Source organism: Ursus americanus, chromosome 23 (assembly GCF_024610735.1).
Source record: "Ursus americanus isolate L20-20 chromosome 23, mUrsAme1.1.p, whole genome shotgun sequence".
Taxonomy (NCBI): Eukaryota; Metazoa; Chordata; class Mammalia; order Carnivora; family Ursidae; genus Ursus; species Ursus americanus.
Window position 1 is genome coordinate 44,085,255 of NC_142149.1, and position 15,859 is coordinate 44,101,113.

The following is a 15,859-nucleotide window of genomic DNA, read 5'->3' on the forward strand; positions in this document are numbered from 1 at the left end:
AGAGAAAAAAGGGAAATATAAACTATTATCCAATGAATCCAGCAAATAAATACTTCAAGTCTGTTTCACAACCAATTAATAAGGAAAATAAGTAAAAGAAAGGGAGAAGGTCAGAAAGGAGAAAGAAAAATACTGAAACAAAGGGGGAAAGAATGTCAAAAAGCCTTTCTCCAACTTCATATACATTTTCCCCTTTTTTCCTGTCTCAAAATGCATTCAGAATACTAACTTCTGGGGTGCCTGGGTGGCGCAGTCATTAAGCGTCTGCCTTTGGCTCAGGGCGTGATCCCAGCGTTCTGGGTTCGAGCCCCACATCAGGCTCCTCTGCTAGGAGCCTGCTACTTCCTCTCCCACTCCCCCTGCTTGTGTTCCCTCTCTCGCTGGCTGTCTATCTCTGTCAAATTAATAAATAAAATCTTAAAAAAAAAAAAAAAGAATACTAACTTCTCTCTCACTCCAGTAACTCATTCTTCAAAACTTGCATCTTAAAAAAACAACAACAGCAAAAAAAAAAAAACACAACAAAACAAAACCTCACATCTTCTATTCAGCTAGCATGGTTAAAGGTACACATTCTAAGATCAACTGCCTGAGTTTGAATTAGGTCCTGCCACTTATTAGGTAGATATTTATTAGAAGATATTTACATACATATGGCTCCTAAAATGAATAAAATTCAGATAGAACATACAGTTTCACAGAATATCTGATATACTGTTACAGTCAGTTAGATGGGGGCAATTTTTTTGTTTCTCGTTTTTTAAGATTTTATTTTTAGGGGCGCCTGGGTGGCACAGCGGTTAAGCGTCTGCCTTCGGCTCAGGGCGTGATCCCGGCGTTGTGGGATCGAGCCCCACATCAGGCTCCTCCGCTATGAGCCTGCTTCTTCCTCTCCCACTCCCCCTGCTTGTGTTCCCTCTCTCGCTGGCTGTCTCTCTGTCAAATAAATAAATAAAATCTTTTTAAAAAAAAAAAAAGATTTTATTTTTAAGAAATCTCTACTATACCCAACGTGGGGCTCAAACTCACAACCCCAAGATCAACAGTCACATGCTCTACTGACTGAGCCAGACAGGCACCCCTAATGGGGGCTATTTTTAATATTATCTCAATCTGTACTGATCTCAGCCTATTCCACTCACTTGATTTTAGATTGTGTTTTGTCAATTCTACAATTATTTTTTCATACTTTAATATTTCTGAAATCATGATAGAATTTACAGTCAATATCTACCATTATGCCCTCTTTATAATAATTTACATATTCTTTCTTAGTGGTCCAGAAAATAATGGCGCATCCAGTCAATTGCATCACATTTCATGAAATCTAATTTGTATCACTGTCTCTACACACCTCATTTGTCTTCTCAACACATTTTTCAGAGCAGAAACCACATCACATATTCATCAGTCACAGCACCTAGCAAAATGTGGTGCACAAGCATGTTCTCACTGAATTCTTGAGATTCACTGAATGAGTGATTGGAGGAGACAGAAATTTGAAAAAGTGATGTTAAAAGACAACTAGGATAAAAGGGAGACAGAAAAAGAGGGACAGAGGTAAAGTGCTTGAAAGGACCACTAATTTAGGTCAGAGGTTTATGAAAGAAAAATATACCAATTTAATCAGAATGGCAAAAAGCCACTGAGGGAATTCAGTGAAGTTGCAAGACATTATGATCAACACTCAAAAATCAGTTATATTTCTATGTATTAGTAATAAACAATCTTTAAAAAGAAACTAAGAAAATAATTCTATTTACAATAGCATCAAAAAGAATAACATACTTAGGAATAAGTTTAACCAAGGAAGTGTAAAACTTATATGCTGAAAATTATAAAACACGTCTGAAAGAAATTAAAGACCTAAATAAATCAAAAACATCTGTGTAAAGAAACTACTTATGAAAATCCCAATGACTCTTTTTGCAGAAATGAAAAAGCTGATCCTAAAATCCATACGGAATTACAAGAAACCCCAAACAGCCAAACTCATTTGAAAAAGAAGGACAAAGGTGGAAAACTCATATATCCTGATTTCGAAATTTACCACAAAGCTACAGGAATTAAAACAATGTCGTGCTGGCATAAGGACAGATCCATGGATCCATGGAAGAGAACTGAGAGTCCAGAAATAAATCCAGGCAACATTTGATTTTCAACAGGGATCCCAAGACTAGTCAATGGGGAGAGAACAGCCTCTTCAACAAACGGTACTAGAAAAACTGGATATCCACATGCAAAAGAATGAAGTTGGACCCCTCTTTCACACCATACACAAAAATTAATGAAAAATGGATCAAAGATCTAAATATAAGAGCTATAACTATAAAAACTCTTAGAAGAGGGGCGCCTGGGTAGCTAAGTCAGTTAAATGTCTGATTCTTGATTTTGGCTCAGGTCATCATTTCATAGGTCTTGAGATCAAGCCCTGCCCCAGGCTCTGTGCTCAGCAGAAAGTGGGCTTGAAGATTCTCTCCCTCTGCCTCTCCCCCAATGCACACCCATGCGTGTGCACTTGCTCTCTCTCTCAAATAAATAAATCTTTCTTTTTTCTAAGATTTTTATTTATTTGTCAGAGAGAGAGAGAGAGAGCAAGCGCAAGCAGGGGGAGCAGCAGGCAGAGGGAGGAGTATGCTCCCCACTGAGCAAGGAGCCCGATGCGGGACCTGATCCCAGGACCCTGGGACCCAAGCTGAAGGCAGATGCTTCACCAATGAGCCACCCAGGTGTCCCGAAAGCAAGGTCTTAAAGAGATTTTTGTACACTCACATTCATGGCAGCATTATTCACAATGGACAAAGGTGGAAGTGTGCACTGACAGATGAAGTAATAAAATTTGGTATACACAAACAAATGAGTACTATTCAGCCTTAAAGAGGAAATTCTGACACAGGATATAATGCTAAGTGAAATGAGACAGTCACAAAAGACAAATACTGTATGATTCCACTTATATTAAGTACCAAAGTAGACAAATTCAGAGACAGAAAGTAGAAGGGTGGTTGGAGGGAGAGGGAAATGGGGAGTTGCTTAATTAATGAGTATAAAGTTTCAGTTTTGCAAGATGAAAAGAGTTCTGTAGATTAGTTGCACAACAATGTGAATGTAAAATGGGTAAGATGGTTAAGATGGTAAATTTCATCTTATGTATATTTTACAATTAAGTTTTTTCTAATTTTTTTAATTTAAGAAAAAAATGGGCAAAGGATTTAAATAGGCATTTCTCCAAATGGCCTCTAAGTGTAGCTCAACATCAGATACTATGAGATACAATGAGATACTACTTCAAAGTCAAGAGATTTACAGATAACAACAAATGATTCTAAAGTTTATATGGAAAGGCAAAAGATCCGGAATAGCCTACACAATACTGACAAAAAAGAACACGGTCAGAAGACTGAACTACCCAACTTCATGACTTACTATAAAGCTACTATAATCAAGAAAATGTGGTACTGGCCAAAGAACAGACAAACAGATCAATGGAATGGAACACAGAGCCCAGAAATAGACCCACAGAAATACACCCAGCTGATCTTTGACAAAGGAAGAAAGGCAATTCAATGGAGAAAGGATGATCTTTTCAACAAATGGTGTTGAAACAACTGGACATCCACATGCAAAATAATGAATCTATGCCACGGACCTTACACGTTTCACAACAATTAATTCAAAATGGATCACAAACCTAAATGTATAATGTAAAACTATACAACTCCTAGAAGATAACACAGGAGAAAATCTAGATAACCTTGGGTTTGGTGAGGAGTTCTTAGATATTACACCAAAAGCAAAATCCACAAAAGAAAAAGTTGGTAAGTCGGATTTCATTAAAATTAAAAACTTTTGTTCTGTGCTAAGAAAATGAAAAGATAAACCACATACAGAGAAAATATTCGCGAACATATATCTAATAAAGGACTGGTATTCAAAATACACTCTTAAAACTCAACAATAAAAAAACAAACAACCCAATTTAAAGATGGGCAAAAGATCTTCTTCCTCTCCCACTCCCCCTGCTTGTGTTCCCTCTCTCGCTGGCTGTCTCTCTCTCTGTCAAATAAATAAAAAAAATAAAATTTTAAAAAAAGGGGGTGCCGGGGTGGCTCAGTCGTTAAGCGTCTGCCTTTGGCTCAGGGCGTGATCCCAGGGTCCTGGGATCGAGCCCCACATCAGTCTCCCTGCTCTGCTGGGAGCCTGCTTCTTCCTCTCCCACTCCCCCTGCTTGTGTTCCCTCTCTCGCTGGCTGTCTCTCTCTCTCTGTCAAATAAATAAATAAAATTTTAAAGATGGGCAAAAGATCAAAACAGAACCTCACCAAAAAAAATACACAAATGGCAAATAAGCACATAAAGGATACTCTATGTCATACGTCAATAGGGAAATGCAAATTAAAATAACACTACACATCTATTATAGAATGACCAACATCCAGAACACTGACAACACTAAATGCTGATGAGGACGCAGAGCAACAGGAACTCTCATCCGCTGCCTGTGGGAATGCAAAATGGCACAGCCACTTTGGAAGACAGTTTGGCAATTTCTTCCAAACTACATACACTGTTACCATACAATCCAGCAATCACACTCCCTGGTATTTATCTAAATGAGATGAAAACTTATGACCACACAAAGACCTGCACACAAACATTTACGGCATTTTTATTCATAATTCCCAAACTTGAAAACAACCAAGCTGTCCTTCAATAGGGGAACAGATAAACCGTAGTACATCCACACAATGGAATGTTACTCAACAATAAAAAGAAAAGAGCTGTCAAGTCACAAAAATAACCCTAAATGCATATTACTAAGTGAAACAAGCCAATCTGAAAAGGTTACATACCGTATGGTTCCAACTATACGACATTCAGGAAAAGGCAAAACTACAGACAATAAAAATTAAATTGCTAGAGGTTCAGAGGAGTGAGGAGGGATGAACAGGGGGAGCGTGGAATACAAGGCATTTTTAGGACAGTGAAACTACTCCAAACGATACTGTAATGATGAATACGTGTCATTATAGATTTGTTCAAATCCATAGACTGTACAATAAAAGTGAACCCTAATGTAAACTAGGAACTTTAGTTAGTGATAAGGTATCAGTGCTGGCTCATCAATAATAAATAAACGTATTACACTAATGCAAGATATTAATGACAGGGAAAATTGACAGGGACAGGAGTTGAGGGAGTATATGGGAACTCTCTGTACTTTGATTACTTTTTCTGCAAATCTAAAACTGACAAAAAAGAAAGAGAGAGAGAGGGAGAGAAAGGAAGGAAGGAAGGAAGGAAGGAAGGAAGGAAGGAAGGAAGGGAGGGAGGGGAAAAAAAAAAAACACTAAAGAAAAAAATGTCCCCAAGTGGGGGAAAAACCCCCAGTGCGGTATCACTTTACACTCAACAGGATGGTCATAATAAAAGAAATGAAAATGTTGGTGAGAACATGGAAGAACTAGAACCCTTGTACATTGCTGGTAGGAATGTAAAATGGTGCAGCCTCTATGAAAAAGTTTGGTGATCCCTTAAAAAATTAAACAAAGGCGGGTGCCTGGCGGCTCTGTGAGTTAAGTGTCCGACTCTTGATTTCGGCTCAGGTCATGATCTCAGGGTCGTGAGATCCCAGAACGTGGAGCACTGGGCTCCAAGTTCAGCAGGGAGTCTGCTGCTCTCCCTCTCCCTCTTTGCTTCTCTCCCCACCAGCATGCACACCATCTCTAAAATAAATAAGTAAATCTTAAAAAAAAAAAAAAATGCTAAACATGGAATTACCATACAACCCAGCAATTCCACTCATAGGTATATGAGAAGAACTGAAGACAGATATTCAAATACCTGTACTTCACAAAGCACTATCCACAACAGCTAAAAGGTGAGAACAACCAAAACACCCAACAACTGATGAATGTGGTATATCCGTACGATGGAATATGATCTGGCCATAAAAATGAAGTATTGAGACATCCTACAACATAAACAATCCCCAAAAACTTTATGCTAAATGCAAGAAGACAGACATAAAAGGCCACATACTGGATGATTCCATGTATATGAAACATTCAGTAGGTATATCCTCAGACAGAAAGAAGACTAGTGGTTGCCAGAGGCTGGGAGGTAGAAGAATGGAGAGTAATGGGTATGGGGTTTCCTTCTGGGGTGACGAAAATGTCTTGGAAGTAGATAGACAGAGTTGATGGTTGCATAATACTGTTAGTGTACTAAAGAAAATACAGAGTGAATGAAGAGGGGCACCTGGCTGGCTGTCGGTTAAGCGTCTGCCTTCGGCTCAGGTCATGATCTCAGAGTCCTTGGGATTCGAGTACTCCCCTGCTCAGCGGGGAGTCTGCTTCTCCCTCTACCCCTCCCCACTGTTGGTGATCTCTCTCTCCCTCTCTCTCTCTCTCAAATAAATAAATTCTAAAAAAAGAAAGAATGAATGAAGATATTCTAGAGATATAGAAGAAAGTGTGTTGGTCAACCACACTACTTAATCAACAATTTCAATCCATCACGAAGTGTGTTAGGAATTTCTTTGAATCTTTTATTGAATAAAGGGGAATAAAATTTTTAATTCAAACACTGTTTATTTGGGCAATGAAATTTTATAGCATTATGAAAACTCTCCCTGCTAAATGAGCATGTTATCTGCTTTATACTTAAATCTTTGATACCTACCACTGACCTTCCCCCCTTCCAATTCAGCTTCCTTATGAGGGGCTGTTATCAGCTCCCAAGGCTCTCTGCTAGAGGCATATTTAGTGGAGTTTGGTAAGATCTAGGAAGATACAATTTGGCACTAAGTGCTTCTGCTAAGGAGGCTCAAGTGAAAACTTAAAAGGAATAAGAGGATAATCTGGGGAAAGGAAGTAAGATCTCACTAGTTAGGGCTAGTTGAGGACTTTAAGGAAAAGTGGTAAAGGGAGCCTTACTTTCCTTCTAGAAATGAGTAACCTCATTCAACAGGACAGGCAAGGGAAGCAAGACAAGATTCAGAGCAGAAGTCTTGGTCAAAAACAAAGAGTGGTGTTTGGCTGGAGCATGAGCATTCCCTTAGGAACTTATGTGCGATGAAAGCGGATGAAGTACAGATTCAACTGGAGTGAGGAATCACTGACAACTTACCTCTGAAAGTTACAAGAGGAATGTGAGGATGGCAGGAAAGGATATTTTTTAGGTTTAGTGTTCAGAGGAACTCTAGCTCCAGGAGCTGATGCTATCAAAATCCATTCTTTCTAAGATACTGCCTGCAATACTTCCCCTGTCCATAGGATTGCTTACCGTATACACTGCCAGCAGAGCCAACTGGTTATAGGGGCGCCCATTCTTGGGAGCAATATGCTGGGCCTTTAGGTACCAACTGGAATAGAAAAACAGTAAAAAATGCTAGCTCCATATCAATGCTTTCCCATTTCACCACCTGATAGTCCTAGCTGCTTAAGACATAAGCTAGAGTGTAAGATGTAACGCTGGAGTGATAAACCCTGATTACAAAGACCAATAGGGACACCTGTAGGACTTCCACATGAGAGGCAGCTCAGGTGGCCCATTGCTTTTAATAGGGCTTAGCTTAACACCACAAGGAAAGAGAAGCAATGAACAAGAGGCAAAAGTACCTGCGTGCTTTCCCGTAGTTTGCTGTGTCATTGGCTTGTTCCCGATACCTAGCGATATCTCCTTGGCAAATCATACATCGCTGGGCACTGATCAAAGCATATTTTACCTTCAGGAAAAATGATCAGTTAGTAGTGTACCCAAGAAACTCTAACTTCAATCCCAAAGGATAAGGATAGGATCAAAGTGACAGAGCAGCATTAATAAGGCACTAGTAGTCCTCAACAAAGTAAAAAGTTTTCAGTCTAAACTTGCCTAGCAAAAAACAGTCAATAATGTGATGCAAAATTTAATAAGAAAGAATAGCAGAAAAGAGAGGGGGTCATTCTTATTTCAAGTCCCAGGTAAATAGAAGAAAACATTCTGAAATCTGGAAACCAGGAAACCTGACTCTCTACGTAAGAGTTGTATGATCTTCCGTAAGTCTTTGGGACTGTTTTGGGGACTCAAGTTTCTTCACCTGAATATAAAAATGCATACTCCATAGGGTAAGTGGAGAGAGTAAGTGTTAAGTACTTCACAAATTATAAAGTGATATACAAATACTAAGACAACTGTTTATTCTGTTATTTTCCTGTAATCACTATAGTCTCTCTCTCCTCAAACTATTAACATCACTGCACCCTTTTACTGCATTACATGCACTTTGCAAAACAATATCAATTCCCTATAACAATAACATAGCTACCCTTTACCAAATACCTACAACTCTGCCAGCAACTGGGTAGTTCTCTCTCCCTCTCTATACATGTTTTCTCAATAATGGGCTTGCATCTGTCTCTCCATGAGAAAACAACAGAGTAGACCCTTAACAACCCGAAGACATGTGTCCAACCAAAAAACCTAAGGAACATCACTTCGTAACATACAATTCCACTCCACACAAGAAATTAACACATCATTGAATAAAGAACAAAGCTTCAAGGAGAAGTAGATACTGCCCCTGAGGAAGGCTTATCCACCAGCTAAATCACTAGCTACTGCACATCAACCTCCTAACATAACAAACGTGTGCCTCAGCAAAATTATATACCACCACAAGCCACATACCTTCAGAGTCCTGACTACTCCAGACATTCTATGAATGAACACCAAGGACCCTTCATAGTTAGCTGGTGAAGCACCAAGAAAAGATTATGTTTCCATACTACAACACTCTGCTATCTCAATGGGGAAAGAAAAAACAAATTCCACCAAAGGCTCTCCACTATCCTCTGGAAGAAGTCCCAGATGGTCTAGCTTCTGTTCACTTCTGTAGCACCACGTCCCCCCTCTCTCTCTGTACCTCAGTCAGACTAGACTTTTCTCAGTCTCCGTAACACACCATGCTCTTTCCCGCTTCAGGACCTGCACATATACTAATTCCGCTCCACAGAATGTTCTAGCATCTTCACACACACCTTCACCTGGCTAACACCTCAGGTCTTCAGCCCCAGCTTAACTGTGACTTCCTCAGTCTTCCATGATCCTCTTAACCCCTTCACCTTATACCCCCAGGATGCCATCCTTTGCAGAAGTCACTACATCTGCAATTAGTAATCCACCATCTGTACTCAACCCTAAGCAAACTCTAAACTGCTGGGATCATGGCTTTCTTGTTCCACAATGAATTATGTGTCCTAGAAGGACACGTGGCATGTAGGAGGGTCTCAATAAATACTATTGATTAGTAATAGAGTTCATGCACAGCAATCATCAGGAGTAGAAAGACAAGAGGAAGTCTCTGCTCCATAAATCATGCACCTTTCTCTAATCTATCTTTAACCTCTTCCTTTCCCCTGGCCCTTTCCTCTCAATATATAAATATTCTTATATATTTATATATATAGCTTAAGTCTCTTCCAGATTAAAAACAAACTTCTCTTGACACTATGTTCTCTTTTAACTACTATCTTCCCTCCTTGCCTTCACAGCCAAGATTCTTAAAAGAATGATGTATATTACTCCCTTCATTGTATCTACTGTCCCACTTTTCATTCTCTGCAATCTGTCTTCCATCCTCTCCAACTGAAATAAATTGTGATAAGCTCATCCAATCCAATGGACACTTTTAGTAACCTCAGCATTCAACGACTCTACAGCACTTGACAATTCTAGCCGCCACCACCTTGAAATTTGATCCCCATCCCCCACTCTCTGGCTGACTGGCCAGTATCCCAACTTCTGCTTCAACTCTCACTTATACACTCATGACTTCTGAACCTATAGCACCAGCTTAGCTCTTTCCCCTGAGCTTCAAACAGACTAGAATATTCATCTGTTCATTTTCAAGTTCCTCCACTTACACACAGCCAAAACTGAACTAACCTCTTCCTTCCCAGCCACTCTCCTAGGCCACAAACTGGGAGATGATCTAGACTCGTTATGCCTCCCATCTCATCATTCACACCAAATCAGCCATCAAGTCAATTCTACTTCCCTTATATCTTTCCAGTTTGTCTCTTTCCCACCTCCACTACCTCTACCTTAATTCAGGCCCACAACCTGACTCTTCTACCTCCACTCTTGCCTAAACTCATCCACTTGCCAGTGACTGGTTCTAAGAAGAAATCTATGCTATCCATTTAGTGAAAATCAAGCCATGGCTCCTCTCTGCTTTCAGAACAAAGTCCAAACTCTTCAGTATGGCATACAAAAGTTTTTGATCTATCCCTTTCTACTTCATTAGCTTTACCTCCTGTACAACAGCCCAACTCCACATTACGAAAACCAGCATACTGAACTTCTTACACTTTCCAACAAGGCCTAACTCTCCCTTGCTGTGCCCTGTACTGCCCCTTCCATTCCTAGTCAGGTTTTAAGACTTGACAGTCTCTCAGAAGTCTCCCTTGACTCCACCAGTCTGAATCAGAGCCACTTCACTCTATGCCCCTTCCACACTGTGTATATAACATTACCATAGTACTTACTACATGATAATTACTGGTTTAATTGATCTGCTCCCCCACTGGACTGTATCTTTCATTCTGTAGCCTCAACACCCAGCATAGTGCCTAGCACATAACACTAGACAAATGTTTACTAAATGGATGATTAAATTTAAGATAAAGAAGCTGGCTTACTGTCTTGCGTAATGGCTTGCTGCGAATGGCAAGACCATCCATGTAGTCCTCCAGTTTGAACTTGTAAGTAACCTGCAGCTTCTGAAGCAAACTATCAAAGAAGTCACTACCCTATAAAGACAAAAAATAAGAAACAGCTGAATCAGACTGTTCTGATCCAATCTACCCGCCAGAAACTGGGGCAAGTAACCTGTCCACAGTTCTGCTAATATTTAGTCATCCCATGTAAAGAGAGGCATACACAGTATTTAGTGGTCACCAACTAAACACAAGACAAATTCATAGCATAAGCCCCTCCATGGTTTTAAATATATGAACACACACACACACACACACCATACACACTTTCTCTCCGCACAGCCACCCACCCCCAAACAAGACATTCAGAAAACTTCCAAGCTCAGAATTCCAATTGCCAATAAGTTATGGTCCCAAGGAAGCAACAGGGTAGGTTAGGCCTAAACCCAAGAAAAGAGCATAAAGTTTTTTGTCAATGTTCTGGTATAAATCATCATATTTCAGATGATAAAAACCCATCACAATTACAGAATGCTAAACCCTTTATCCTGAGGACAAAAAGATGATGGTTTACCTCATCCAAGAGCTCCAAAAGTCTGTTCCGAATCTGCTCAGGGTTCTCAACATTCGGGTCCTTGAGAAGCTGCCTGAACTTCTCAATCACCTGATAGAAAGCATTCTTCCACAGGATCTGATCCACATTCTGATTATCAGAGAACTCAATATCTAATAGGATACAGCGCTCATATAGCTGCAGCAATTCAGCTCTGGAATAAAATACATGCAACTTCTAGCTCCAAATACACACAAGAAAGTCTAGGCCCAAGATCTGAGGCTCTTGCAAATTAAACACCTTCCTTGGCAAGAAATCCAAAATGCCACCAGGTATAGTACTCATTTGACTTTTCATTCTGCACAGCAGAATGTCATTCTAAAGACAGTTATGTCTAGGAAAGTGGTTTTTTCCCATATGCCTCCACCTAAATTTAACAGCTGAAATAAGATCTTCACCACAAGTTATATGTTGTTCACTTCCTGGCATTCTGTAAAGTCTTTCCTTTTCCATTTCCAGATTCCATGTCCTCTTAACGATTTTTTTTCTTAAAGAAAAAGTGGGAAGCATAATCATTTCTAAGACTAGAAACAAAATTTTCTATTCTTTTTCTAACTGCCCCTTCCTTACAAAAATCAGTGTGAAAGGGATTTAACACCCAGTGCCTTGACAAAAAAGTTTCTACATCCTCAGACACCGGAGCCTATATACCTTGAGCTTATCCTCATTTCCCTCTAGCCAGGATGGAACACACCATACCTGAGCTGAGCCATCTTCTCCAGGCCCTCAGGACTGATGCGGTCCCTGGAGAGCAGGTTGCTGAGCTGCAGTTCCTGGTTGTCAGCCACCCGGAGAAGCCTGTGTAACTCCTGCTGCTGCATGTTCCTCATGTGCTGTTCCATCTCCTCAGGACTCATGGTGCTGGCAGGGAGAGGGCCACAAACATACTGTCCTGATGCAGTTGGGTAGCCTGGGTAGTAAGGCCCTGGGTATACACCATTCGTAGGGCCCACGGGGTACTGCAGAGGGCTATAGCCCGTGTAAGGATACTGAGAGGCAGGGCCTGGTGTCCGGGGGTAATAATAGGGGTTGTCAGAGTTTTGAAACTTATAGTAAGATGCTTGGGCCTGGCGGGAGTCACCCCAAGAGGTAGGGCTGACTTCATCATCAGTGTCTAAGAAATGTAGCTGGGGCGTCTGGCTCTTTAGAGCAGGTTTCTGATCAGGATTGTTTGGGTCCCATAATCGTCGAGTGGTGCCTCCTCGACCCCAACTCCGAGATCCCTTACTACCAGATCCAAATAAAAGCCGAGGTCCCAAAGGTGCAGATTCTGGAGAACCAGCTGAACTGACAGACAGGGTGGTATGGGCAGGCAGAATCAGAATGCCACGTCCACGGCCTCGAAGTTCTTGTTTCAGATTTTTGCACTCCTGCTTCTCAGAGCCTTTGCCCCCACTGCTCAAGCCTTTGTCAGGCTTTATCCTATCCACATCCTCCCTGGGTGATCTCACCATGGGGGAATCTTTGTTCATGGTTTCCGCATCAAAAGTGACACGAAGAGTGCCTCGATTTTCTTTCCCATTGCTTTTCTGCTCTCCCTCCCCACGGCCAGACCAACTTCTTTCTAAATGTTTCTTCCTTTCCAAACTCCTCCTGGGCCCATCAGGCTCATCAATTCTGTCCTCGTCCAAAGAGTCAGTTGAGGACATAGATACTTGTTTCTTCAGCCGTGGCCTCTCCTTGGTCCGATCCTGTCGGCGACGACGACACCCATTATCAGTCAGGCCAGTCCCCTCAGCGCTGTTATTGCTGCCAGCAGAGCTGGTACTACAAGTGCGGTAGCGGTTCCTTCGTTTGTCAGAGCGGGAGTAGCGCTTTGCAGAACCAGGCTTCCCCTGTGCCAGGTCATCGGTTACTTTTTTTAACCCCTCCCCCTTCTCAATCCTCTTTCCTTTTTCTCCCTTTGCAGCCCTTACTCTGTCACCATTTAGGCTCTTTTCTGCCTCATCTTTGTCTGGTTTATTCACGACCTCCTCTTTCACATTTCCCCTACACTCATCTTCTTCTACTCTCAGTTGCTCCACCTGGTTGAGGATTTCTTCCTCACCCACCCTGCTAGACGAGTCCTTGGTAAGAGTCTGCAAACGCCTTCCAGGCTGGTAGATCTGCATGTCAGGTTTCTTTGTTCTCTTGATAATTCTTAGACTTCGATCCTCTTGTCCAGAAGTCCTAGGAAAGGACTCCTGTGCCCCAATATTTTCTACAGGACCATTTTGATGTTGGTTATCCAGTTCCTTGCAGACGTCTTTAATGAGCTGTGTACCATTTCCAACAGCAGAGGAATCTCTGTCATTAACAATTTCATCCTTAAATTCGTCACTCCCAGAAGGTTCCTTGATTTTAGGTTTGTTCCTCAGTCGGGAAAGACCAGGCTTATAGATTTCCAGATCTGGGCGCCGGTTATCTCTGCGCTGCCTGGGCTCCTTCATGTTTTCTATATGTTGGATAGAGTGTTGGGGAGGAATAGGTAGAAGAAAAGAATAAAAGGGGAAGGAAGGAAAAAAAAACTGTCATTCTTGTTAAGTAACAGAAAAGCCAAGCAAGAATAACACATCAAAATGCTAATACTGGCGGACACAGAAGGAAATTTCTGAAGGAACAGAAATTCTGCTAGGTTTACAGTATTTGTTTAGCAACTGGCAAGGCTAAGAACTTCATTATGTTAGAGCTATCTACACTTGGGTTAGGGAAATAGGAAAAACAAAAGACAACATACTCTCTTGTGTTACCCAAGTCATATCCAAATGTCCAAAACCCCAAACTACCTTATCATTGCCAGAATAAAAGATCTCTAACAATTTGAGCATCAGACTGTTCTCTGCTATGGCGCTCTTGGATCCATTTTAGTTTTTTCTTCTAGTGCTTCTAACATTTTTCCAGGATGGCTAAGCCCTTTTTAACATAGGAGTAGTTGGGGGTAAAGGAGAAAAAGAAGGATATGCACAACAATCCACAGTTCTGGACATCTCTGGGGGAAAAATGTGCAACTCCAGTCTCTGAACTTGCAACTCCAGTCCTCTTCTTTTAGGATACCAACTGCCCAAACACATACCTCTTGTTGAAGCAAACAGGAAGCAGTTCCTTTCACATTCTTCAACTCCACTCATGCTCACCAACTCTCTTAACAGCAGCCAGCAGTCATTCCAAGGAAATACTGCTCAGACTATCATCATTAGAATACTGTGACTAACTGCTACTATGATGTGGAATATGGGGAGGAAAAAGTTCCATAAAGGAGCTTTCTCTGGAGAATGATGGAAGTATTGTGACATGCTCTCAAAATACCAAGGACTGCAGTATTTAAGAATAAAGGTACAGGACTTTTGAAACTACTCACCAGGCTCCCTGAACTTACTGAATAACAGATAAGCAAGTATCTATTTTTTGTACATGTTACCTTTATCTGTTAAGGAGAGAGACTACTACAAATAACCACAAAACTTGTCAATGGGAAACTGACAGGAATCAACAAGGTTATAGAGTGCTCAAAACAGAATGCTTTATAAAAATCCTAGTATTGTTCTATAAACACCAATACAAACAAGCCCATAACAGGAATAAATAATATCCTCCAGCATTTAACTCAGGTGTAACAAAACAAAAAGAAGCAAAACCACAAAAACCCCTGAAGTTTAAGATACTGCTTCAGTATTTTCAAAAGCTTAAAAGACTACTTCATCAAGTACGAATATAGATAAAGCAGCTTACCTCCAGAATAACTCACCCTCAGGAGCCTTTGTAACTTAGGTGAGAGGTGGGGAGGAAGAATGAGAAGAGCTATTACTACTCAGCAGAGGAAGAAAACACCCTGAATAATCCAATTCAAATGACCAATGAAAATCAATTTCACAGACTTTGGCCACAAGCCTGCAGAAGCACAACCACCATTCTACACAACTACACCACCTAACAAAGGAGAGATGAGATACTAGAATTTTCCTTGGAGCTTTCCTGGTGTGGACAGAGACTTTAATTTGCAAGATAAGCATTCTCTCTGATAAAAACTGCTCCCACACATGCCAAGGGCAAACCAGAGTAGAGTCAGCTCTCTACCGGAGCTCCTGGATCCCTCCGGTGGCGCAGCTTTCAGAACCCTGCCTTGGGGGAAAAAGTTCAGCTAGGAAGTCCCAAGCTGTTCAATTTTTCTCCTCGATTTCCCCAGTTCCTTCTCTTCAACTCTAAAGAGATGACAGGGAAGGCATGCGGTTGATTCCTCTGGGAACGATACATCCAGCGCCCACTCCCCGCCGCTTCTCCCGACAACTGGGAATCCACAAACTGGTCTGAGAAGGCTGGGGCAATGGGGAACAGTCACCTTCGCGGTGAGAAAGGGGGCGGAGGCAGGAACTCGGGTTGGGCTCTACGGGAAGGGGCCGGGGCTGAGCCCGATTCCACACTGGCCCTCGGGCTGGTGGGGAGGCCAGGGGACCGCCCTCGGCCGCCGCCCCCACTGCTGGGGGAAGGGGCGGGGGCTCAGGAGCGCCGCCGACTGAGCAGGGAGGAGGCAGAGGAGGAGAGGGAGGCGGGGCGGGCAGGCCCAGCCCAGC

General features: G+C 41.7%; 1 protein-coding gene across 4 annotated transcripts in view; it reads right to left on the reverse strand.

Annotated features, from left to right (window-relative positions):
• Positions 1-15,859, reverse strand: part of SMG6 (SMG6 nonsense mediated mRNA decay factor) — a 229,627-nt gene that overhangs the window by 213,564 nt on the left and 204 nt on the right. Inside the window, exons 1-6 of one of the 4 annotated variants that reach the window (XM_045773656.2) lie at positions 15,366-15,751; positions 12,012-13,746; positions 11,274-11,466; positions 10,682-10,792; positions 7,622-7,728; positions 7,287-7,365 (exon numbers count right to left, since the gene is read on the reverse strand). In XM_045773656.2, coding sequence (XP_045629612.2) covers positions 7,287-7,365; positions 7,622-7,728; positions 10,682-10,792; positions 11,274-11,466; positions 12,012-13,741 — 2,220 coding nt within the window. In that variant the 5' untranslated portion in view covers positions 13,742-13,746; positions 15,366-15,751. The other 3 variants (XM_045773654.2, XM_045773655.2, XM_045773653.2) reach the window with 3 other exon arrangements.